The sequence below is a fragment of the Loxodonta africana genome, chromosome 26 (assembly GCF_030014295.1).
Source record: "Loxodonta africana isolate mLoxAfr1 chromosome 26, mLoxAfr1.hap2, whole genome shotgun sequence".
Taxonomy (NCBI): Eukaryota; Metazoa; Chordata; class Mammalia; order Proboscidea; family Elephantidae; genus Loxodonta; species Loxodonta africana.
The window spans coordinates 34295722-34321961 of record NC_087367.1 but is presented as its reverse complement, the minus strand read 5'-3'; the positions used below and the strand labels follow the sequence as shown (position 1 = coordinate 34321961).

Below are 26240 nucleotides of genomic sequence, written 5' to 3'. Positions count from 1 at the left end.
AACCTATTATACAGCCACAGTAGTCAAAACAGGCTCGTACTGATACAACAACAGGTACATAGATGAATGGAACAGAATTGAGAATCCAGACATAATTCTGTCCACATTTGAGCAGCTGATATTTGACAAAGCCCCAAAGTCAGTTAAATGGGGAAAAGACAGTCTTTTTAACAAATGGTGCTAGCATAACTGGATATCCATCTGCAAAAAAAATGAAACAAGACCCATACCTCACACCATGCACAAAGAATGACTCGAAATGAATCAAAGACCTATATACAAAATCTAAAACCATAAAGATCATGGGAGAAAAAGTAGGGGAGCCCTAACACATGGCATAAACAGTATACAAAACATTACTAACAGTGCTCAAACACCAGAAGAGAAACTAGATAACTGGGAGCTCCTAAAAATCAAACACCTACTTGAAGCACTTACTAATGAAGATCAAAGACCACAGCCTTCAGTATGGATTGCAACTCAACATAAAGAAAACAAAAATCCTCACCCCTGGACCAGTGAGCAACATCATGATAAACTGAGAAAAGATTGAAGTTGTCAAGGATTTCATTTTACTTGGATCCACAGTCAACAGCCATGGAAGCAGCAGTCCAGAAATCAAAAGGCGCATTGCATTGGTAAATCTGTTGCTAAGGCCCCCTTTAAGGTGTTGAAAAGCAAAGATGTCACCTTGAGGACTAATGTGCTCCAGACCCAAGTGATGGTATTTTCAGTCACATCACATACATGTGAAAGCTGGACAATGAATAAAGAACACCGAGGAAGAATTGACGCCTTTGAATTGTGGAGTTAATGAAGAATATTGAATACACCATGAACTGCCAAAAGAATGAACAAACTTGTCTTGGAAGAAGTACAACCAGGTTGCTTCTTAGACACAAGGATGGCGAGACTGCATTTTACATACTTTGGACATGTTGTCAGGAGGGACCACTCCCTGGAGAAGGACATCATGCTTAGCAAAGTAAATACAGGGTTAACGGAAAAGACAGCTGGTAGTGATTTTTTTTTTTTGCAAATTTAAGGTAATAGAGGCTAAGAAGGCAACATTATGACTCAATCTTGTAAATATTATTTTAAGTTGATAAAGTATTTTAATTTGCAGAGTTAGTTCTTCTAGAATGAGATTAATAGTGTATTAGATTACAAGATCTGTGAGGGCAGAGACCTTGTTTGTCTTGTTTGCTATCATATTCTTGAGTCCTAGTGCAGTGCCTTGTGTAGGGTAAATATTCCTGAAATTCTTGAGTTAAGCAAATTAATGAAGAAATGTACCTCTTCAAGACCCCATTTTTTGATTCTCCTTCCTTCCCTATGTATATTTGCCAACTCCTCTTCTACCTCTATCCCTTTAATATAGCAGTTTCCGAAGCTTCTTTACTTCGTCCTCTTACATTCATCTACTTCCCTATGTTCCCTGGGTAATATCCACTTACACGATGACGCTTACCTTCCCTTTACCGTCTAAATGATCACAAGTTTATTTGGAGAAAGTATTTAAAAATATAAAAATGTTATGAGACTCAGGAGACGAAGTGTGAGAAGCAGCTTTTGTTACTAATGGAGTAACAATGAGTCAGTGACCTAACCTGTTGGTGCTTCTTTTTCCTCTTTATTGTAGAAGCTAGTCAGGTAATACAAATGAGTAACATGAGCTGGGTGTGTACAGGGAATGGTAGGGACTGTGATATAGTTTATGCTCCATTGAAGGACTTCTTGCTAACCATTAATGAGAGTTTTGAATTATAAATATATTTCACTAAAGACAAGTACTTGCATCATCTTGTAGTTTTTAACCTTGGCTGCACTTTCAAATTACCTGGGGAGCATTAAAAAAGGAAAAAAAAAAAAAAGCAACTGATTCCCAGATCTTGCTCTCACAGATCCTTGTCTTAGTTATCTAGTGCTACTATGACAGAAATACTGTTACCAGTTGTCAATCTGACACAAAGGGTCTTTGTCTTTTTTCAAGTAAGAATATACGTGAAAGACAGACTTTATCTTCAGCAAGTTTTATTTCGCTTGAGTCAATCAAAAGGAGTCGGGGGATATAAGCCTCTCTAAAAGACTGACTCGAAAAGGGAAGCAAGGCTAGGGCTTATATGGGTTCGGTGGAGACAATATGGTAATGAATATTTAGTGGGCTTCATTCAAGGGGCAGGTACTTTTTTAGAATGGCAGTATATGTTAATTATATTGTGCGCTTGATCTTTGGCACTATATCACCATCTTTAGAGGGCTAAGGAAGGTCAAACAGCAGTCACACTCTTTTCTTCTGTACATACGGAGCCTGTAAAGGAGGAGGGGACTAGAAAGACACTAAGAAGGAGATGGTAATTCATGGGCTGCCCCAATCTTATCTCATGTTTATAGGGTGGGTTTTTGTTTACCCAACTTTCAGATGTTAATCTTCTTAAAAGTTCTTTTATTCTACCACCACAGTTAACCCTATCTGTCTTACGATAGGGTGTGGTCTTGTTTACCCAACTTCTAGATGATAATCTTTTGAAAGTTCTTTTGTTCAGCCACCAGCACAGTTAACCCTGTCTGCCTCAATCCCCCCTGAGAGATTTTATATTCTTTATTTTTAAAGGGAACATGGGTGAAGGTCTCTTTTTCTGTAACTTTTTCGTGCTGGCAAATCGGTGCTGTCATGTCTAATAGAGTAGAAATCTCTATCTGGTCTAAATTTTTGTAAGGACTGGCAGTCTCACTTTCAGGAATGGGCTGGAAACCTTATATCATCTTGAAATTGTTGTAACCTAGAGGACACAAACTTTATCAGAAGCTTGAGGTGACAAGGCCCCAAAATCAGAAGTATAGTAACTAGGGGGCTCAAAAGGGTAGAAACCAAGTAACAGAGGGGAGTGTATCTCTCACTGTCTACTAAATATCTTGGCCTCCCCTTCTTTTGTTTTTCAGTCTCACACTGTTTTTTTCTTCATATTTTTTGTTTCTGTCTCTTTTTTTTAAAATAATTTTTATTGTGCTTTAAGTGAAAGTTTACAAATCAAGTCAGTCTCTCACATAAAAACTTATATACACACCTTGTTACATATTCCCAATTAATCTACCTCCAGTGAGCCAGCTTGCTCCATCCTTCCACTCTATCTTGTCCATTTTGCCAACTTCTAAGCCCCTCTACCTTCCCAACTCTCCTCCAGGTAGGAGATGCCAACATAGTCTCAAGTGTCCGCCTGATACAAGTAGCTCACCCCTCACCAGCATCCCTCTCGAACCCACTGTCCAGTCCAATCCATGTCTGCTGAGTTGGATTCGGGAATGATTCCTGTTCTGGGCCAACAGAAGGTCTGGGGGCCATGACCACCAGGGTCCTTCTAGTCTCAGTGAGACCATTAAGTCTGGTCTTCTTTTTCATGAGAATTTGGGGTCTGCATCCCACTGTTCTCCTGTTCCCTCAGGGGTTCTCTATTGTGTTCCCTGTCAGGGCAGTCATCGGTTGTAGCTGGGCACCATCTAGTTCTTCTGGTCTCAGGATGATGTAATCTCTAGTGCAAGTAGCCCTTTCTGTCTCTTGGGCTCATTATTACCTTGTGTACTTGGTGTTCTTCATTCTTCTTTGATCCAAGTGGGTTGAGACACATTGATGCATTTTAGATGGCCGCTTGCTAGCATTTAACACCCCAGATGCCACTCTTCAAAGTGGGATGCAGAATGTTTTCTTAATAGATTTTAATTATGCCAATTGATCTAGATGTCCCCTGAAACCATGGTCCCCATACCCCTGCCCCTGCTTCTCTGACCTTCGAAGCATTCGGTTTAATCAGGAAACTGCTTTGCTTTGGTTTAGTCCAGTTGTGCTGACCTCCCCTGTATTGTGTGTTGTCTTTTCCTTCACCTAAAGTAGTTCTTATCTACCAACAAATTAGTAAATACCCCTCTTCCACCCTCCCTCCCTCCCCCCTCTCTTAACTACAAGAGAGTGTGTTCTCAGTTTAAACTATTTCTCAATATCTTATAATAGTGGTCTTATACAATATTTGTTCTTTTGCAACTGACTAATTTCACTCAGCATAATGCCTTCCAGGTTTCTCCATGTTATGAAATGTTTCATAGATTCATCACTGTTCTTTATCGATGCGTAGTATTCCATTGTGTGAATATACCATAATTTATCCATTCATCCGTTGATGGGCACCTCGGTTGCTCCCATCTTTTTGCTATTGTAAACGGTGCTGCAGTGAACATGGCTGTGCATATATCTGTTCGTGTAAAGGCTCTTATTTCTCTAGGCTATATTCCAAGGAGTGGTATTGCTGGATCATATGGTAGGTCTATTTCTAGCTTTATAATGAAGCGCCAAATTGATTTCCAAAGTGGTTGTACCATTTTACATTCCTACCAGCAATGTATAAGTGTTCCAGTCTTTCCACAACCTCTCCAACATTTATTATTTTGTGTTTCTTGGATTAATGCCAACTCATTGTAGTTTTGAGTTGCATTTCTCTAATGGCTAATGATCGAGAGCATTTCGTCATGTATCTGTTAGCCGCCTGAATGTCTTCTTTAGTGAAGTGCCTGTTCATATCCATTGCCCATTTTTTAATGGGTAGTTCATCTTTTCATGGTTGAGTTTTAGCAGAGTCATGTAGATTTTAGAGATCAGGCGCTGGTCGGATATGTCGTAGCTGAAAATTTTTTCCCAGTCTGTAGGTGGTCTTTTTACTTTTTGGTGAAGTCTTTAGATGAGCATAGGTGTTTCATTTTTAGGAGCTCCCAGTTATCTGGTTTCTCTTTGGCATTTTTAGTAATGTTTTGTATTTTGTTTATGCCATTTGTTAGGGCTCCTAATGTTGTTCTTATCTTTTCTTCCATGATCTTTATCGTTCTAGACTTTGTGTTTAGGTCTTTGATCCATTTGAAGTTAATTTTTGTGCATGGTGCGAGGTATGGGTCCTGTTTCATTATTTTGCACATGTATATCCACTTATGCCAGCACCATTTGTTAAAAAAACTATCTTTTCCCCAATTAACTGACACTGGGCCTTTGTCAAATAGCAGCTACTCATATGTGGAGGGATTTATATCTGGATTCTAAATTGTGTTCCATTGGTCTCTGTGTGTGTTGTACCAGTACCAGGCTGTTTTGACTACTGTGGCAGTATAATAGGTTCTAAAATTAGGTAGAGTCCTCCCACTTTGTTCTTCATTTTCAGTAATGCTTTCCTTATCCGGGACTTCTTTCCCTTCCATGTGAAGTTGGTGATTTGTTTCTCCATCTCATTAAAAAATGTCGTTGGAATTTGGATTGGAAGTGCATTGTATGTATAGATGGCTTTTGGTAGAAAAGACTTTTTACAATGTTAAGTCTTCCTATCCATGAGCAAGGTATGTTTTTACACTTATGTAGGTCCCTTTTGGTTTCTTGCAGTAGTACGTTGTAGTTTTCTTTGTATAGTTCTTTTACATCTTTGGTAAGATTTATTCCTGAGTATTTTATCTTCTTGGGGGCTACTGTGAATGGTACTGATTTGGTGATTTCCTCTTTGATGATATTCTTGTTGATGTAGAGGAATCCACCTGATTTTTGTATGTTTATCTTGTAACCTGATACTCTGTTGAACTCTTCTATTAGTTTCGGTAGTTTTCTTGAGGATGCCTTAGGGTTTTCTGTGTATAAGATCATGTCATCTGCAAATAGAGGTAATTTTACTTCTTCTTTGCCAATCTAGATGCCTTTATTTCATTGTCTGGCCTAATTGCTCTGGCTAGGACCTCCAGCACAATGTTGAATAAGAGCGGTGATAGAGAGCATCCTTGTCTGGTTCCCAATCTCAAAGGGAATGCTTTCAGTCTCTCTCCATTTCAGATGATGTTGTTTTTTGGCTTTGTATAAATGCCCTTTATTATGTTGAGCAATTTTCCTTCTATTCTTATTTTGCTGAGAGGTTTTTTTTTTTTATCATGAATGGGTGTTGGACTTTGTCAAATGCCTTTTCTACATCAATTGATAAGATCATGTTCTTGCCTTTTGTTTTATTTATGTGTTGGATTACATTAATTGTTTTTCTAATATTGAACCATCTTTGCATACCTGGTATGAATCTCACTTGGTCATGGTGGATTATTTTTTTGATATGTTGTTGAGTTCTATTGGCTAGAAGATTGTTTAGGATTTTTGTATCTATATTCATGAGGGATATAGGTCTGTAATTTTCGTTTTTTTGTCCTGTCTTTCCCCGGTTTTGGTAGCAGCGTTATGCTGGCTTCAGAGAATGAGTTAGGGAGTGTTCCATCCTTTTCTGTGCTTTGAAAGACCTTTAGTAGTAGTGTTATCTCTTCTCTGAAAGTTTGGTAGAACTCAGGAGTGAAGCCACCAGGGCCAGGGTTTTTTTTTGTTGTTGTTGTTGTTGTTGTTGGGAGTCTTTTGATTACTTTTTCAATCTCTTTTTTTGTTATGGGTCTATTTAGTTGTTCAACTTCTGTTTGTGTTAGTTTAGGTAGGTAGTGTGTTTCTAGGAATTCATCCATTTCTTCTGGGTTTTGAAATTTGTTAGAGTACAATTTTTCATAGTAATCTGATATAATTCTTTTAATTTCAGTTGGATCTGTTGTGATGTGGCCCATCTCATTTCTTATTTGGGTTATTTGTCTCTTTTCCTTTATTTCTTTAGTGAATCTGGCCCATGGTTTATCAATTTTGTCAGTTTTTTCAGAGAACCAGCTTTTGGCCTTGTTAATTCTTTCAAGCGTTTTTCTGTTCTCTAATTCATTTAATTCTGCTCTAATTTTTATTATTTGTTTTCCTCTGGTGCCTGACGGATTCCTTTGTTGCTCTCTTTCTATTTGTTCAAGTTGTAGGGACAGTTATTTGATATTGGCTCTTTCTTCTTTAGTTATGTGTGCATTTATTGATATAAAATTGATCTCCGAGCACTGCTTTTGCTGTGTCTCAAAGGTTTTAATAGGAAGTGTTTTCAGTCTCATTGAATTCTATGAATTTCTTTATTCCCTCCTTAATGTCCTTTATAACCCCGTCTTTTTTGAACAGGGTCTTGTTTAGTTTCCAAGTATTTGATTTCTTTTCCCTGGTTTTTCTGTTATTGATTTCTACTTTTATGGTTTTATGGTCTGAGAAGATGCTTTGTAATATTTCGATGTTTTGGATTCTACAAAGGCTTGTTTTATGACCGAATATGTGATCTATTCTGGAGAATGTTCCCTGCGCACTAGAAAAGAAAGTATACTTTGCAGCTGTTGGGTGTAGTGTTCTGCATAAGTCTATGAGGTCAAGTTGCTTGACTGTAACGATTAGATCTTCCGAGACTTTATTGAACTTTTTACTTGATGTCCTTTCCTTCACCCAACATGGTGTGTTGAAGGCTGCTACTATAATTGTGTAGGTGTCTATCTCACTTTTCAATTCTGTTAAAGTTTGTTTTATATATCTTGCAGCTCTGTCATTGGGTGTATAAATATTTAATATGGATTTGTCTTCCTGGTAAATTGTCCCTTTAGTCATCATGTAGTGTCCTTCTTTATCCTTTGTGGTGGATTTAAACTTAAAGTCTATTTTGTCAGAAATTAATATTGCCACTCCTGCTTTTTTGATTATTCTTTGCTTAATATATTTTTTTCCATCCTTTGCGTTTATTTGTGTCTCTATGTCTAAGGTGTGTCTCTTGTAGGTAGCGTATAGATGGATTGTGTTTTTTTATCCAGTCTGCCACTCTGTCTCTTTATTGGTGCATTTAGTCCATTTACATTCAGCGTGATTATAGATGAGTTTAGTGTTGTCATTTTGATGTGTTTTTTGGTGTGTTGTTGAGTTTCATTTTTCCAGTTACTTTCTTGTGCTGAGAAGTTTTTCTGTGTAGATTGTGTGTTCCTCATTTTCATAGTAGTTGAATTTATTTTTGCTGAGTCGTTGTGATTATCTTGGTTTTTGTTTTGACGTATGGAATTGTTAGACCTCTTTGTGGTTACCTTAATATTTACCCCTATTTGTCGAAGTAAAAACCTAACTTGTATCGCCCTATATTGCATTGGTTTCTTCTGCATATGGAAGATCTATACCTCCTGTATTTAGGCCCTCTTTTTTGGTTATTGTAATTTTTTATGTAATGACATCAATGATTCCCTGACTTGAGCAATTTTTTTTTTTTTTTTTACTTTAAATTAATCTTATTTGTTTTTGCGATTTCCCTATCTGAGTTGATATCAGGATGTTTTGTTCTGTGACCTTGTGTTGTATTGGTATCTGAAATTATTGATTTTCTGACCAAAGGATTTCCTTTGGTAATTCTTGTAGTTTTGGTTTGGTTTTGCAAATTCTCTAAGCTTGTATTTATCTGTGTCTTAATTTCACCTTCATATTTGAGAGAGAGTTTTGCTGGATGTATGATTATTGGCTGGCAGTTTTTGTCCTTCAGTGGTCTATATGTGTCATCCCATTGCCTTCTTGCCTGTATGGTTTCTGCCGAGTAGTCCGAACTTATTCTTATTGATTGTCCTTTGTAGGGGACTTTTCATTTATCCCTGGGTGCTTTTACAATTTTCTCAAGATAGACAAAGTTTCTTATCTTGTTTGGTGAGGACTGTTTTTCTAAATTTCCAGAGGGGTGTGTCACCTGTGTGCACTGGCTGGATCCCCGCTGAGACTGCCCCAGAGGGTTAGGGCTGCGTCCCATGGTTGCGCTGTCTTAGGGAGCCGCAATCAGCCCCTCTGCGCTTAGTCCAAAGCCCAGCGCCAAGGTTTCCTGGCTGGGACGCTGGGCTCCGGGCTCCAAAACCAGTCACTGCTTGTCCGTGGTTTCTTGTACGCCTGTCAGCTGCATTGGTGTGCAGCCTGCGTGTACTGGCTGGGTCTCCACCGAGGTTACCCCAGGGGGTAAGGGCTGCGTCATGTGCTTGCGGCGTCTCAGTAAGCCGTGCCCAGCCCCACCACTCTGGCACTAGGGAACCGCAAGGGCTCAAGGCTGGGGCGCGGCATGCAGGCTGCATAAGTGGTTGATGCCTCAGCGGGCAGCTTTTCGCTCCCCTGTCACTGTGGTCAACTCCTTAGTTCTGTGTTTGATGGTCAGGGTTTGTAGGTTGTCCTGTATGAAATTAATTCACTTGTTATTTGGAGTGTTTGTTGCAAGAGCGACAAGGGGAAGCTTCTACATAGTCAGCCATCTTGGCCCCGCCCATTCCTGTCTTTTTTTTATGGGCTCTCTCTTTTCTCACACTTTCAGTTTTTAGAACTCTCTCTTATCTCACTTTCCCTCTCTCTCCCTAATCTTTGTCTCTTTTTGTCTCTCTCACTCATCCTCTTCTCTTTTATCTTTTTGTATCACTTTCTCACCCAATCTTTTTGTTTATTTTAGTCTCACTGTTTTTTTAAGGAACCGGCATAGGGGCCGTAGGCTGTGGGCTATATGGGGTATGAAGGGGCACCAATATCTTAGGAGCCCGACAAATGTCTGTGGCTATTTTACAGTTTCTGTGCCGGCGTCGGTTTGGACCTTATCACCACTTCAGGCCTCACTCTTGTCTTATTTGACCAGATAACATTCAAGTACTTGACTGAGAAGTCAGGTCTTTGTATTTTTCTTTGTTTACCACCCATCCCTGCGACTGGAAATGTGTGACTCTCACCAGCTGCAGCCCGGTCTTCTAATTTCTGGAGTTTTTTTTTTTGGATATCTATAGAGCTTTGTCTTATGAAGATGATATTAACCATTCGTTGATTTTCAGTAATTTCAGGATCTATGTCAGTATGTCTCTGGAAGGCCTGAAAACTTTTTTTAAGAAACTCAGCAGGATTTTCTTTAGGTCTCTGAATTACTTCATAAAGTTTGAGAGGTTTTTCTGTTTTTGTACCCCTGTTTTAAGGCCTTTTAGTAAGCATGTTTTATAATGTCTCAGGCCACTCATGTCCTCTTTTGAATAGTAGCCTCACTCTGGGTCAATTCTAGGGATTGTGTTATTGGCTGGCAATTTGTCAGGATTTTGGGGGTTTTATTGGTCTAACAAGTTTTCTATTTACTAAATGTTAATAGAAAAAAAAAGATAAGAGTAGAAAGTCTTTTGTGTTCTGTTTGATTGGTTTTATGTGAAAAGTTCTCTTAAAGATAATTTTCAGGATTGTCTCATCTATTGTCTTTATCTCAGGGCTCAGTTGATGTGTCTTTGTTGAGTCTTTGTGAGCCCAACTCCAGCTGGGTTATATTCTCTATGTTCAAGGACAGGGAACACATTGATGATCAATACCTGGACTTAGTTGAGCTCTTAGATGGCGGCCACTATAGGCTCTTTAAAGTCACGGTGTTGGCTTTTTACCGGATACCATGTGGTTCTTTACTAGGATCTTAAGTAAGAGCAAAGTTATCATCAACATTTTAGCCTGAGGTTTTTCTTTTACCTTTTAAATGTGTAAGACAAAAGAGGATAAACCTTATTATGTCTAATACTGTCAGGACTATTTCTTGCAGTAGTGACCTAGTACATGTATTTATTCTTGATAGTAACCAACCCTATAAATCTGGTGTTTATAAGGGTGTTATAGTATATAACCAAGTAGCTTGTTGTCTGATTGTATGTGTTCTATTTTTCTTGTGTTATTTTACAAGAGGTATGTTTTACAGCACAGACTATCCTTTTCTTGGACCAATGAATAAAAATCTAAGGCTATTCTGTTATGTCATGTCACCTTGGCATAATGAGGCCAGAGATCACTATTGTGTTTTCATTTCACTAGCAACTTTATCTGTTATTTGTGTCATAGTGATTGATAAATTTCTTAAAGATTTTTCTAATTGAAATATACTGTAAATAGGAATTAAAATTACTCAGCATACCCTGAGTGTTGGACCAGTGGCTTTTTTTGTTTGTTTCCTGACTCTTGTTTTATAATGGGTAACATTTAACATTACTTTTCTAATATTTACTATGGATATTTAAAGATAATCTTAAAGATCTCAAAGTGTACTGTCTATGCATTTATTAGGAATTTAAACAAGAAATTGTCTACATAAATTCACCATCAGTTGGAAAGGGGTCATCTAAACTAGTATACGTGAATATATCACATAAAAAAACATGTCTAGAAGGAACACACAAAGTTTGTCCAGAGAAAACAGAAAATATAGAAAACCTTATATATGACAACTAAGTTTTCATTATGGAATTCATGATTAGTAAGGTAATACAGGAAACCCTGGTGGCATAGTGGTTAAGTGCTACGGCTGCTAACCAAAGGGTCGGTAGTTCGAATCTGGCAGGTGCTTCTTGGAAACTCTATGGGGCAGTTCTACTCTGTCCTGTAGGGTCACTATGAGTCGGAATTGACTCGATGGCACTGGGTTTGGTTTTGGTTTTGTGAGGATGGACTTTTCTTGTTGGCGGTCTCTGGTTAGTCTGTCTAAAACATATTTAGTGTTCTCCCTGAGGGCAAGCTGCCCCTCTTTGGTTTACCTATTAACAGACATGGGTCGCTCTCTCAGAAACAGAAGTGGAATCTAAGACAAAACAGAGTCTGACTCATGAGATCGATCTCTTCTGAGAACCTGGTTTTCTTAAGATACTTTTCTGTATAGTAAGTTTGATTATAAATATTAGACAGGTATTTTATACAACATTGCCTTGAAGACTGATTAAACTGATTACTAATTTACCCTAAACATAACTCTGTTTACTGGTCTTGGGAGTTAGTTTTTCAGAACAGACTGAATTCTTTAAAAAAAAAAAAAAAAGCACAATGCCCAGAGTAAAAATAGGCTTGTTAGTTTATGTGAACCATTGTTTACCTCAAAGTGGCTTCAGGAATTTTTTTTTTTTCAAAGTTCAAGGTTCAAAAGGGCACCCAAAGGCGATGTCCTGTGTGGGTTGCCCCAACCTCTATGAAAGCCAGAAATCGGGATTCTGGGAGTTTTATATATAACTCTCTTAGGTCTTCTCTTTTGGATCATGATCTTGTTATAAAATCTTTGATCAGAAATGTTCAATTACTATCTGTTTTTAAGATCTCAGGCACCATACAGCAAATCAGGAGATAGGATAGAAATACTAACATTAGGCCAATAGTCTCAAATAACCAATGAAACCATGATTCTAAGGTCTCTGAACCAAGGAAACAAATCTCATGCGGTGTTCGTCTATGCATAAGTAGCATCAGTAACTGTTTTTCATGTGCCTCAGCAACAACTGCATTCTGCCAAACCTAAGATTGTTAATTCAAGACTTAGGATATCTAAACCCACTAGTTAGATAATTTAGGAGAAAAGAGGAATATGGTTTCATATCTCTAGAAAGAAAAACTTTAAAACGTCAGTAATATTCCCACATAAAACCCGTAGTATCATATTGTTTACTCAGCCTTATGTAGTTAACTTCTATTCTGTGTGATACTGGATCAACTGCAATCTGTGAACCCATCAGCATTTGCATAAGAATTTTAGAAATTCTGATTGAGCCTAGTCATAGTTTCTTTTATAAGTCTAATATGGTCTTTTTTTTTTGTTGTTGAGATTTCTGGTTAAATGTTTTTGGAAAGTAAAAACTTATGTGTGGATGATAAAACTTAATATGGTCATGGTTAATTTATAAACATAATTCTTAATGGTGAGACACCTGAGAGAAATTAATTACAAGCACAACGCAAAGGCCAAATAAAACCAGCTAAAAAAAAGTTTTTAGAACCGTATTTTTAAAGAATTTCAGATGTAACACATAATAATCTTGAGACATAATACCATATTGTCAGGATATATCAAGAATATACCAAGACTATCCAGTCTCTAAATACCTGAACAGCTATAAAAATAACTTTATAGGTAAATGATGTGAGTTTTCTAATCAAACTATTGTCTTTAATAATACTAGATTAAAAAAAAATACCTTTGTAACCAAGTAATTAAGGTGGTATAATATTATGTATTTTTTGTCTAATATTAGGCAAAAACACAAGAGGAATTACTAACATATAAATTTTAACCCAAATAGAATCAGGCACTTCTCATGATTTTAACAACACATCTTATGTAATTTGTAACATGTTAAATAAACCTTTTTACCACTTTTTCTTTACAAAAATTTTCATAGCTTTCAAACTTGTCAGGAGTTTATCATAAGTTACTAAGAAACAATACTTTAGTTATGTAACTCAAAGATATTAAAATAAAAACTTTAGCTTTTTTCTTTTCTAAGCCATGTGGCTTTGTTTCCAACTCAGGAATCTTATTTTAATGACAGACTGAACATTTGTCTTTGAAGCAGATTCAATTTAACATCAATAAGTTACCTAAAAGATCTTAGAAATTATTTTAAGCCTGTATACCATAAAACACAACTAATTGAAATAAAGTTTCTTTAAATATTATAAATTTTTATTTGACTTTTATTATTTCTCATGTTTTTCTAATCTAATTGGCTTTGGAAATTACAAGGTTTCTGTTTAACTGACCAATTAAACATTTCTCTAGGCCATTTTATTTTGATTTCTGTTTGACCTTGGCAGCTGAGGACTGGGGGCTAAGGAGGCCTGATTTTGCCCCACCCTACCTACCTTTTAACTCAGGGTAGGAGACAAGATTAGCCCATTCTGATTCATTTACATACAGAGGCATTTTGAAAGGCTATCTACCCAGTAAATACCAAAGTCCTTTAGCAATTTTGTAAATGAATCTAATTCTTAGCTAGGGAGACTGGAGGCTGAAGGGAGTCATCCCAATTCCAAACATTTTGAAAGGCGAAAGATGACAGTTTCTTTCTCTTTTGCTGTTCTGGAACTGTTACTTTTCTTTTAAGACAAAATTATCTTTTTCCTTTAAACTATCTAGAGCAAAAGATGACCAATTGTTTAGTAAACAGTCTAATCAATAAATTTTCAGAATCTCCACAAGCATGTTCTAATTCAACCTGAACTTTCTCTTCACCAATTAGTTTCTATGCAACACACACATTACACATAAGACACAGACAGAGGCGACTGAGATGATCTCATATTCTCAACCTTCCCAGACAGCCCTGGTCACACATCAGACAAACAAACAGCGTGCTCGGACCAGACAAGTCAGAAGGGTTTAGTGAGGTCTAACACGTTACTAGGAATATCTGAATCTCTATTTCGATCTTCTAGATACCTCTTATCTCTAATGCCAAACGGAGGGGCTTCAAACTCTCAATCTAAACAGAGACCTCTACATCCATTCCCCAGAAGCAGGGTGTACGAACCAGAGACAGACAACATCTAGACAAACAAAAACAATGGCTGCCACACACTCATATGCCTGCCAGAACTCTAGAGCCATCAAGACCAAGAATAGTTTAAAAACAAAAGGTAAGAAGAAAGAAAAAAAAAAAGGTCAAGGAAATAGATTATCGGAGTGCTCCCCACGACCTTCCGCTGGGGGTACGCAACCCGCTCTGTAGTGCTCTCTGCAGTCTTCTGCCGGAGGCTTGCAACCCCCTCAATTTACTGAGTGTTCTCTGTGACCCTCTCATGAGATGTGCTACCCACTTGACAGGCACTCTCTGCGGCTCTGTTCGAGGTCCGCGACCTGCCCTTGGGATATGGGTTGATCAGCCCCTAACAAGGAATCGCTCTTTCTCCCCGAACTGTCTTTCATGAAAGCCAAATGACCGGAACGCTCTCTGTGAACCCCCCTCTTTGGGGCTCATGATCCATTCTGTAAAAAGAGGAAAGAAAAAGAGAGGAAAAAATTGTAGTACCAGAGACCAATGGAAGGGCTTCCTGAGAGAGCAGTCAAAATGAAAGGAAAGAAAACAAAAAAAGTCAAGGAAGTAGACTTTCAGAGAGCTCTCCGCAACTTCTCACTAGGAGTATGCGACGCATTCCAGAGTGCTCTCTGCAGCCTTTTCTTATTGGAGGCTTGTGACCTGCTCAATTTACCGAGTGCTCTCCGCGACCATCTGATGGGGTTTGCCACCCACTCAGCGGGCTCTCTCTGCGGCTCTGTCAGCCTCTGACAAGGAATCACTCCTTGTCTGCAGACTCTTTCACAAAAGCCAAACTACCGGAACGCTCTCCATGAAACCCCCTTCACTGGGGCTCGCGACCCACTTGGTAGAAAGAGGAAAAAAGAAGAAGAGAGAGAAAAAAAAGAAATGGAGACAAGGTATGCAGAGAGAGAGAAAAAAAGACAATAAAGGTTGCTGAAGGGGGAAGGGGGACTGAGGGGGAGAGTCACCCGAACTTACTGCTTCAAAGAGACACCAGACAAAAAGGTCAGGGCGGCCGCTTGTCTCTGAGTAGAGGTCTGTTCCAGAGGCTCAGTCCCACTAGTCTGCGTCCCCTAACTGGGGGCTACTTTGAGCCCCTAGTCTCCTGGCTGGATCGCCAAATATTGTTACCAATTGCCAATCTGACACAAAGGGCTTTTATCTTTTCTCAAGTAAGAATATATGCGAAAGAGAAACTTTATCTTCAGCAAGTTTTATTTTGGTTGAGTCAAGCAAAAGGAGTCGGGGGATCTAAGCCTCTCTAAAAGACTGACTCATAAAGGGAGGGAAGGCTAGGGGTTATATGGATTCGGTGGAGAAAATAGAGCAATGAATATTTAGTGGGCTTCTTTCAAGGGGCAGGTACTTTTTAGAATGGTGGTGTATGTTAATAAGATTGTGTATGCACCTGGAATCTAACCTGGAACCCGCTGATATTCAAGATGGAGTCTTTGCAGCAGCCCTTGGCATCACTTACTATGGGATATAGTGCAAGCGCACTTGATCTTTGGCACTATATCGCCATCTTCAGAGGGCTAAGGGAGATCAAACAGCAGTCACACTCTGTTCCTCTGCACATATGGAGCCTGTAAAGGAGGAGGGGACTAGAAAGACCCTAAGAAGGAGAGTAATTCCTGGGCTGCCCTAATCTTATGTTGACAGGGTGGGTTCTTGTTTACCCAACCTTTAGATTATAATCGTTTTAAAAGCTGTTTTGTTCAACCAGCACTGTTAACCCTATCTGTCTCTAGATAGGGTGTGGTTCTTGTTTACCCAACTTTTAGATGATAATCTTTTTAAAAGCTCTTTTGTTCAGCCACCAGCATAGTTAACCCTATCTGTCTCAATACCACAAGTGGGTGGCTTTAAGAAAGTGAAGTCTATTTTCTCACAGTAAAGTAGACTAAAAGTCCAAATTCAGGCTGTCAGCTCCAAGGGAAGGCTTTCTCTTTCTCTCCGCTCTGGAGGAAGTTCCTTGTCTTTCTCAGTCTTCCCATGGTCAAGGAGCTTATCAGATGCAGGGACCCGGGGTCCAAAGAATGCACTGTGCTCTTGGTGCTGCACTCTTGGTGGTATGAGGTCCCCAACTCTCTGCTTGCTTCCCTTTCCCTTTATCTCTTGAGAAATGTAAGGTGGTGCAGGCCACACCCCAGGGAAACTTCCTTTACATTGTATCAGGGATGTGACCTGGTAAGGGTGTTACAGTCCCACCCTAATCCTCTTTAACATAAAATTACAATCATAGAATGGAGGCCAACCACAGAATATGGGGAATCATGGCCTAACCAAGTTGATACACACGTTTTTGGGGAACATGATTCAATTCATGACATTCCACCCATTGGTGGTTCATTTTCCTCTTTATTGTAGGAGCTAGTCAGATAATACAAATGAGTGACATGAGTTGGGTGTGTACAAGGAATGGTTTGGGGTGTGATATGGTTTATGCTCCACTGAAGGACTTCTTGCTAACCATTAGTGAGAATTTTGAATTATAAATGTATTTCACTAAAGACAAGTACTTGCATCATCTTGTAGTTCTTAACCTTGGCTGCACTTTAAAATTGCCTGGGGAGCATTAAAAATAATAATAAAGGAAGGAAGGGAGGGAGGGAGGGAGGGAGGAAGGAAGGAAGAGAAGGAAAGAAGGAAAGATAGACAACCGATTTCCCAGATCTTGGTCTCAGAGATCTGTTTTAATAGTTTCAAGCAAAGTCAAGGCCTTGGTAATTTAAAAGCTTCAGTGGTACTTTCCCAGTGATTAAATGGACTCCAATTAACTAGGATGTTTTCCAGACCTGACATTTAGAAACATTAAGGAGATGATGAAGCAGCGTACTATTATCAAAGATGTAGTCACCTCTCCCCTTTCTTTGCATTGACCTTCACTGAAGTTATTTTTGTGAATGATCACCCAGAGACAGAACTGGATTCCAAGTCATCATCAAAGAGATCTTAAATCGAGTTCATTTTACCAAGTAATCACTATTATATCAAGATACATTTTGTCCCTGTTTTCACTCACCCAAAACTTGTACTTTATTTCCCACTACATTTGTGTTTTTATTTAGTAGTTTCTGCTATAATCTCTAAGGAGTCCTGGTGGTACAATGGTTAAACACTCTGCTGCTAACTGCAAGGTTGGTAGTTCAAACCCATTCAGTGACTCTGCAGGAGAAGGACCTGGTGATCTTGTCCTATAAGGATTACAGCTTAGAAAACCCTGTGGGGCAGTTCTACTATGGCACATGGCATTGCGATGAGTCAAAAATTGACTTGAAGGCACCTAACAATAGCAACTGCTGGTAGTCACAGCTTTTTTTGGGATTAGGTCTCAGTAGTTGTAGATGTTACCTGTTGCCAATCTGACACACAGGATCCTTGTCTTTTCCCGAGTAAGAATACACGCAAAAGACAAACTATCTTTAGCAAGCTTTATTTTGCTTGAGTCAAGCAAAAGAGTTAGCGGGGATAAGCCTATCCAAAAGACTGACTCGAAAAGGGAAGCAAGCAAGGCTAGGGCTTATATGGGTTCAGTGGAGACAATAGAGTGATGAATATTTAGTGGGCTTCTTTCAAGGGGCAGGTCTCAGAATGGTGGTGCATGTTAATTAGGTTGTGAGTGCGTCTGGAATCCAAGATGGAACCCCCTGATATTCAAGATGGAGTCCTCTCGGCAGCCCTTGGCATTACTTATTATGGGATATAGTGCAAGCGCACTGATATTTGGCACTACATCACCATCTTCAGAGGGCTAAGGAAGGTTAAACACCGGTCACACTTTGTTCTGAGCCTCCAGAAGCCTGTAAAGGGGAAAGGGACTAGAAAAACACTAAGAAGGAGATAGTAATTATTGGGTTGTTTCAGGCTTATCTCATGTTGACAGGGTGTGGTTCTGTTTACCCAACTTCTAGATGGTAATCTTTTAACAGCTCTTTTGTTCTGCCAGAACAGTTAACCCTATCTGCATCACAGACTTGAGATTTTGTTTGAGGCTAGACTTCCTTAAGGTACTACCTATAGGAAATCATTTTAACTAAAATAGGAGACTCCCTTCCCTTCCTTATGAAGGTCATAATGCATTTGCATGCATTTTAAAATGGTTTTCTACAATACAAATTGAAAAAGAAGTTCTTTTGCCTGTAAATGAAGAAAAACTTCATTTCTTGGGCATTCTGTGTACTGAGGTTTGATTTGCATTTGTATCTATGAATTAGAATGTTTTTAAAGTTAAAAGATATCAAATTACTAATAATTTGTTTTCCTTTCTGAGTTTGGGTGATTTTTAAAATTTATTTCAAATTTTAGAAAGACAGTATTTACTTTTATGAAGTTTATTTTCTCAAAATTTTGTAACCCATGAGATAAAGAGATTTATTAGCTTACATATGATAAGCACTGTTTAGCACTTTGGTTATCTGGAGAGATCCCGATTTATTTTTCTTTAACTGATTTATTCAATAGAATTGGATCACCTAAATAATGACTCTACTTAAAACATTTTTCAGAAAAATATATGAAAGCACATGTTTTATTATTTTCATTGAGAAGATTTCAAATGTGTATTTAGATGTGTTCAGATATTTTTGGAAGAATTAATCTTGTCCTATTTTTTTTTTTATTCTGAGTGGGATCACCTCACTCATCCCTTCTTTACGTGATCTTTTTTCTCCTCTTCTGTTAGTGTTTGCTTTCACAACCAAAATTCTGGGCCATTCAGACATCAGCCTTGACCCTCCGGACAAAACTTGAGAGAGGAAGCACACGCCGAGTGGAACGGGCAATGAGACAGACACAGGTAAGAATTAATGTGGCAATTTTAGTTTTCTTCCACCAATTCTTCATTGCTATGAGTAAGCATACATATGTATTGTGAATATAAAAGCATGAAAGCATGAGATGGTTTTTGTTTTACTCAAACACTTTGTTATTGTTTAGAGTGTAGATTCCAGAATTTGACTGGTTGGCTTCAAAGCCTAGTTTTGTCTCGTAGTATCTTCGTGACAAAAGCATAGGCATACATTGGAGATACTACAGGTTCGATTCCAGACCACTGCAATAATACAAGTACCACAATAAAGTGAGTCACACAAATTTTTTGGTTTCCAAGTACATATAAAATTTGTTTACACTATTCTGTTGTCTGTTAAGTGTGCAATAGCATTATGTCTAAAAAACTATGTACATACCTGAATGAAAGATATCATATTTCTCAAAAATGTTGACTATCATCTGAGCCTTCAGTGAGTAGTAATCTTTTTGCTGATGGATGGTCTCACCTTGATGTCAATGGCTGCTGACTGATCAAGGTGGTGATTGCTGAAGGTTGGGGTGGCTGTGGCAATTTCTTAAAATAACACAACAATGAAGTTTGCTGCATCGACTGACTCTTCATTTCATGCCAAAAGATTTTTCTGTAGCATGCAATGCTATTTGATAGCATTTTATCCACAAGAGAGCTTCTTTCAAAACTGGAGTTAATCTTTTCAAACCTTGCTACTGCTTTATCAACTAAGTTTATGTAATATTCTAAATCCTTTCTTGCCTATTCAGCAATGTTTACAGCACTTTCACCAGTAGATTCCATCTCAAAAAACCACTTTCTTTGCTTATCCATAAGAAGCAACTCCTCATCTGTTAAAGTTTTATCATGAAATTGCAGCAATTTAGTCATATCTTCAGGCTCTGTTTCTAATTCTAGTACTCTTGCTATTTCTACCACATCTGCAGTTAGTTCCTACACTGAAGTCTTGAACCCCTCAAAGATGTCCATGAGATTTGGAATCGATTCCTGCTGAACTCCTGTTGATGTTGATATTTTGACCTCCTCCCGTGAATCACAAATGTTCTTACTAGTATCTGGAATGATTCCAGAAGGTTTTCAATTTACTTTGCCAAGATCTGTCAGAGAAATCACTATCTATGTAAGCTGTAACCTTACGAAATGCATTTCTTAAATAATAAGACTTTAAATTTGAAATTATTCCTTGATCCATGGGTTGCAGAATCTATGTTGTGTTAGCAGGCATGAAAACAACATTAATCTCCTTGTACATCCCTATCAGAGCTCTTGGGTGACCCTGTGTGCATTGTCAATGAGCAGTAAGTAATATTTTGAAAGGAATCTTTTTTTCTGAGCAGTAAGTATCAACAGTGGGCTTAAAATATTTGGTAAATCATGTCGTAAACAGATGTGCTGCTATTTAGGCTTTGTTGTTCCATTTATAGAGCACAGGCAGAATAGATTTAGCATAATTCTTAAGGACCCTAGGATTTTTGGAATGGTAAATGAACACTGGCTTCAGCTTAAAGTTACCAGCTGTATTAGCCTCTAACAAGAGAGCCAGCCTGTCCTCTGAAGCTTTGAAGACGGCATTGACCTCTCCTCTCCAGCTGTGAAAGCCCCGCATGGCACCGTCTTCCAGCATAAGGCTGTCTCATCTGCGCTGACAGTCTGTTGTTTTGTGTGACCACCTTCAGCAGTTATCTTAGCTAGCTCTTCTGGATGAACTTGTTGCATCTTCTACATTAGCACTTGCTGCTTCACCTTGTACCTTTTTGTTATGAAGACGGTTTCTTTCCTTAAAGCTTATGAGCCAACCTTTGCTAGCTTCAGACTTTTCTCCTGCAGCTTCCTCACCTCTCTCAGCCTTCACAGAATTGAAGAGAGTTAGGGCCTTGCTCTGGATTAAACTTTGGTTAAGGGAGTGTTGTGGCTGGTTTGGTCTTCTCTCCAGACCACTAAAACTTTCTCCATGTCAGCAATGAGGCTGTTTCACTTTCTTATCATTCACGTGTTCATGGAAGTTTGGAACCTTTCCTTTGCCTTCACAGCTTGGCCAACTGGTGCCGGAGGCCTAACTTTCAGCCTGTCTTGGCTTTCGACATGCCTTCCTCACTAACTTTAATTATATTGAGCTTTTGATTTGAAATGAAAGATGTTCGATTCTTCTTGCTTGAACACTTAGATGCCATTGTAGGGTTATTAATTGGCCTGATTTCAATATTGTCATGTCTTAGGGAATAGGGAGGCCTGAGGAAGGGAGAGAGATAAGAATACAGCCAGTCAGTGGAGCACTCAGAACATACACATTTATGAATTGAGTTCTCTGTCTTATATGGGCGTGGTTTGTGGCACCCCAAAATGATTACAATAGTAATATCAACAATCACTGATCACAGGTCACCATAACAGATATAATAATAATGAAAAATTTTCAAGTAATGTGAAAATTACCAAATTGTGACACAGAGACACAAAGTGAGCACGTGTTGTTGGAAGAACGGCACTGATAGACTTGCTCGACGCAGGGTTGCCACAATCCTTCCATCTATAAAAAATGCAATCTCTACAAAGTGCAATAAAACAAAACACAACAGAATGAGGTATGCCTCTTTTAACCTCTCTAATCTTCCCTTTCCTCATCTGTAAATGAGGCTAATGATACTACTACTTATAGGCTTATTGTGAACATTAAAATGGACAGTAGAAGAATTAATTAAAATAATAAGCAATTCCACAGGTACAAGTTCTTTACCTGTTACCCTTGAGTCGATTCTGACTCATAATTTCCCTACAGAACAGAGTAGAACTGTCCCATAGGGTTTCCAAGGAGCACCTGGTGAATTTGAACTGCAGACCTTTGATTAGCAGCTGTAGCTCTTAATCACTGCGCCACCAGGGCTCCGTACAAGTTGTATAAAGAAATAAAATTCATCCCAACATAAAAATATTCACCAATAAACTGATCACATGTAAAATCAGTCTGCATCATTCTCAGTTTCATATTAAGTTGATTCCTGTCCGGTGAGTCTCTATCGTTTAGTCTCTCTCATAGAGTGTCTGATACATTGACCATGATACAAATTGATTAACAAGAAAAACCTCTTAAAAAATGTAGGATTTCATGAAGTCAAAGGAAGTGATATGTTTTAAAGTTTATTTTTATTTTGGAAAAATTTCAAATCTACATAAATCAAATTATTCGTAAGTAAAACTTGTTTTTTTTTTTTTTTTAAAGCAAACTAAGGTACCCTAGTTAGAGAGAAGAGTTTGTTTAAGAATATGTACTCCTGAAAGTACCCAATCGGTGCTGGTTTTTGTTTGGTCTCTAGTTTTATAGCTGCTCCTGCATAGCATCTCTGTGATAAAGGGAGGGTTCAATCCATCCCCTAAGTCCAGATGTTTCTTATTCCAAGGAGTGTTGAGTTAGATTTTAGGACACCAGAAATAAATGTTACGTAAAATAATAGTGAGTGAACTATTTACAGGTTTTTGAAATAATCATTTTAAGCATAATATGGTACAGTTTAAAATGTCAGTTGATAGGAAGAAGAAGAGTTGACTTAGAGAGGGGAAGTACATTTGATATGTATCTGGAAAAAAGAGTACTTCACATTTGTCTGGTTCATTGCTAGGGGACAGTGTACTATAATGTTGTAAAGGCAGGTTCTTCCATTTCCAGGGTCGACTTTTATACAGAGTTAAAAAGTTTGAATTTTCTCTTCTCAGTAAAACAAACTGTGGGTAACATTAAAAGTCATAATTTTGAAGATAGTTTTGCAGCACGGTGAAGAATGACATATTGGTGACAATTGATGCACAGAGCTCAATTAGGAGGCTACTTTAATAGCTGTACTGTGGATAGAAAGGAAAGACAAATTTTTTTTTTTAATTGTGCTTTAAGTGAAAGTTTACAAATCGAGTCGGTCTCTTATATAAAAATTTATATGCACCTTGCTATATACTCTTAATTGCTCTCCTCCTAATGAGACAGCACACTCCTTCCCTCCACTCTCTGTTTTCGTGTCCATTCAGCCAGCTTCTGACCCCCTCTGCCTTCTCATCACCCCTCTAGACAGGGGAAACCAACATAGTCTCGTGTGTCTACTTGATCTAAGAAGCCCACTCTTCACCAGTATCATTTTCTATCCCATAGTCCAGTCCAGTCCCTGTCTGAGGAGCTGGCTTTGGGAATGGTTCCTGTCTTGGGCTAACAGAAGGTCTGGGGACCATGACCTCCAGGGTCCTTCTAGTCTCAGACCATTAAGTCCGGTCTCGTTACGAGAATTTGGGGTTTGCATCCCACTGCTCTCCTGCTCCCTCAGGGGTTCTCTGTTGTGTTCCCTGTCAAGGCAGTCATCGGCTGTGGCCAGGCACCATCTAGTTCTTCTGGTCCCAGGCTGATGTAGTCTCTGGTTTACGTGGCCCTTTCTGTCTCTTGGACATGTAATTACCTTGTGTCTTTGGTGGTCTTCACGCTCCTTTGCTCCAGGTGGGTTGAGACCCAATGATGCATCTTAGATGGCTGCTTGCTAGCATTTAAGAAACCATGCTCAAAGTGGGATGCAGAATGTTTTCCTAATAGATTTTATTATGCCAGTTGGCTTAGGTGTCTCCTGAAACCATGGTCCCCAAACCTATGCGCCTGCTACGCTGGCCTTCGAAGCATTCAGTTTATTCAGGAAACTTCTTTGCTTTTAGTTTCATCCAGTTGTGTTGACCTTGCCTGTATTGTGTTTTTTGCTTCACTTGAAACAATTCTTATTTACTATCTAAAACCCCTCTCCCTCCCTTCCTCCTATCATAACCATCAAGGAATATTTTCTTCTCTGTTTAAAGTATTTCTCCAGTTATTATACTAGTGATCTTATACAATATTTGTCCTTTTACAACTGACTAATTTCACTCAGCATAATGCCTTGAAGATTTCTCCATGTTATGAAATGTTTAACAGATTCATCATTGTTCTTTATCCATGTATAGTATTCCATTGTGTGAATATAGCATAATTCATTTATCCATTCATATGTTGATGGGCACCTCGATTGCTTCTATTTTTTTGCTACTGTAAACAGTGCTGCAGTGAACACAGGTGTGCATATATCTGTTCACGTAAAGGCTCTTAATTCTCTAGGATATATTCCAAGTGGGATTGCTGGATCATATGGTAATTCTATTTCTAGCTTTTTAAGGAAGCACCAAATCGATTTCCAAAGTGGTTTACCATTTTACGTTCCCACCATCATTGTATAAGTGTTCCAGTCTCTCCACAACTTCTCCAACATTTGTTATTTTGTGTTTTTTGGATTAATGCCAGCCTCATTGGAGTGAGATGGAATCTCACTGTAGTTTTGATTTGCATTTCTCTAATGGCTGATGATCGTGAGCATTTCCTCATGTATCTGTTAACTACGCGAATGTCTGTTCATATCCCTCGCCCATTTATTAATTGGGTTGTTTGTCTTTATGTTGTTGAGTTTTTGCAGTATCATGTAGATTTTAGTGATCAGTTGCTGATTGGAAATGTTATAGCTCAAAACTTTTTCCCAGTCTGTAGGCAGTCTTTTGGTGAATCTTTGGATGGGCATGGGTGTTTGATTTTTAAGAGCTCCCAGTTATCTAGTTTCTCTTCTGCATCGTCAGTAATGTTTTGTATACTGTTTATGCCATGTGTAGGGCTTCTAGCGTTGTCCTTATTTTTTCATCCATGATTTTTATTATTTTATATTTAGGTCTTTGATCCATTTTGAGTTAGTTTTTGCGCTTGGTGTGAGATATGGGTCCTGTTACATTTTTTTTGCAGATGGATATCCAGTTATGCCAGCACCATTTGTTAAAGAGACTGTCTTTTCCCCATTTAACTGACTTTGGGCCCTTGTCAAATATCAGCTGCTCGTATGTGGATGGATATATGTCTGGGATCTCAATTCTGTTCCATTGGTCTATATATCTGTTGTACCAGTACCAGGCTGTTTTGACTATTGTGGCGGTATAATAGGTACTAAAATCAGGTAGAGTGAGGCATTCCACTTTGTTCTTCTTTTTCTGTAATGCTTTACTTATCTGGGCCTCTTTCCCTTCCATATGAAGTTGGTGATTTGTTTTTCCATCTCATTAAAAATGTCATTGGAATTTGGATCGGAACTGCATTGTATCTATAGATCGCTTATGGTAGAATAGACTTTTTTACAATGTTAAGTTTTTATATCCATGAGGAAGGTATGTTTTTTCCACTTACGTAGGTCTGTTTTGGTTTCTTGCAGTAGTGCCTTGTAGTTTTCTTTGTATAAGTCTTTTACATCTCTGGTAAGATTTTCTCCTAAGTATTTTGTCTTCTTGGGGGCTACTGTAAATCGTATTGATTTGATGATTTCCTCTTTGGTGTTCTTTTTGTTGGTGTAGAGGAATCCAACTGGTTTTTGTACGTTTATCTTGTATCCTGATACTCTGCTGAAGTCTTCTATTAGTTTCAGTAGTTCTTTTGAGAATTCTGTAGGGTTTCCTGTGCATAAGATCATGTCATCTCGAAATAGAGATACTTTTACTTCTTCCTTACAAAACTGGGTGTCCTTGACTTCTTTATCTAGCCTAATTGCTCTGGCTAGGTTCTCCAGCACAATGTTGAATAAGAGTGGTGGTAAAGGGCATCCTTGCCTGGTTCTGATCTCAAGGGGAATGCTTTCAGACTCTCTCCATTTAGGCTGATGTTAGCTACTGGCTTTGTATAAATGCCCTTCATTATGTTGAGGAATTTTCCCTCTATTCCTATTTTGCTGAGATTTTTTTTATCGTGAATGGGTGTTGAACTTTGTCAATTGCCTTTTCTGCATCAATTGATAAGATCCTTTGGTTCTTGTCTTTTGTTTTATTTATATGATGGATTACATTAATTGTTTTTCTAATGTTGAACCATCCCTGTGTACCTGGTATGAATCCCACTTGGTCATGGTGAATTATTTTTTTGATATGTTGTTGAATTCTATTGGCTAGAATTTTGTTGAGGTATTTTGTGTCTAAGTTCCGGAGGGATATAGGTCTCTAATTTTCTTTTTTTGTGGAGTCCTTTCGGTATCAGAGATAAGGTGGCTTCATAGAATGAATTTGGGGGTGTTCCGTCCTTTTCTGTGCTCTGAAATACCTTTAGCGTTAGTGGTGTTAACTCTTCTCTGAAAGTTTGGTAGAACTTTGCAGTGAAGCAGTCCTGGCCTGGACATTTTTTTTTTGTTGAGAGTTTTTTCATTACCTTTTCAAT

The 26240-nt window shown here is 38.4% G+C and overlaps 1 protein-coding gene across 6 annotated transcripts in view; it reads left to right on the top strand.

Annotated features, from left to right (window-relative positions):
- Nucleotides 1–26240, top strand: part of TTC27 (tetratricopeptide repeat domain 27) — a 301004-nt gene that overhangs the window by 115328 nt on the left and 159436 nt on the right. For all 6 annotated transcript variants that reach the window (XM_064277232.1, XM_064277231.1, XM_064277230.1 and 3 more), the window contains one exon: nt 18890–19003. In XM_064277232.1, coding sequence (XP_064133302.1) covers nt 18890–19003 — 114 coding nt within the window. The remainder of the gene's footprint in view (nt 1–18889; nt 19004–26240) is intronic.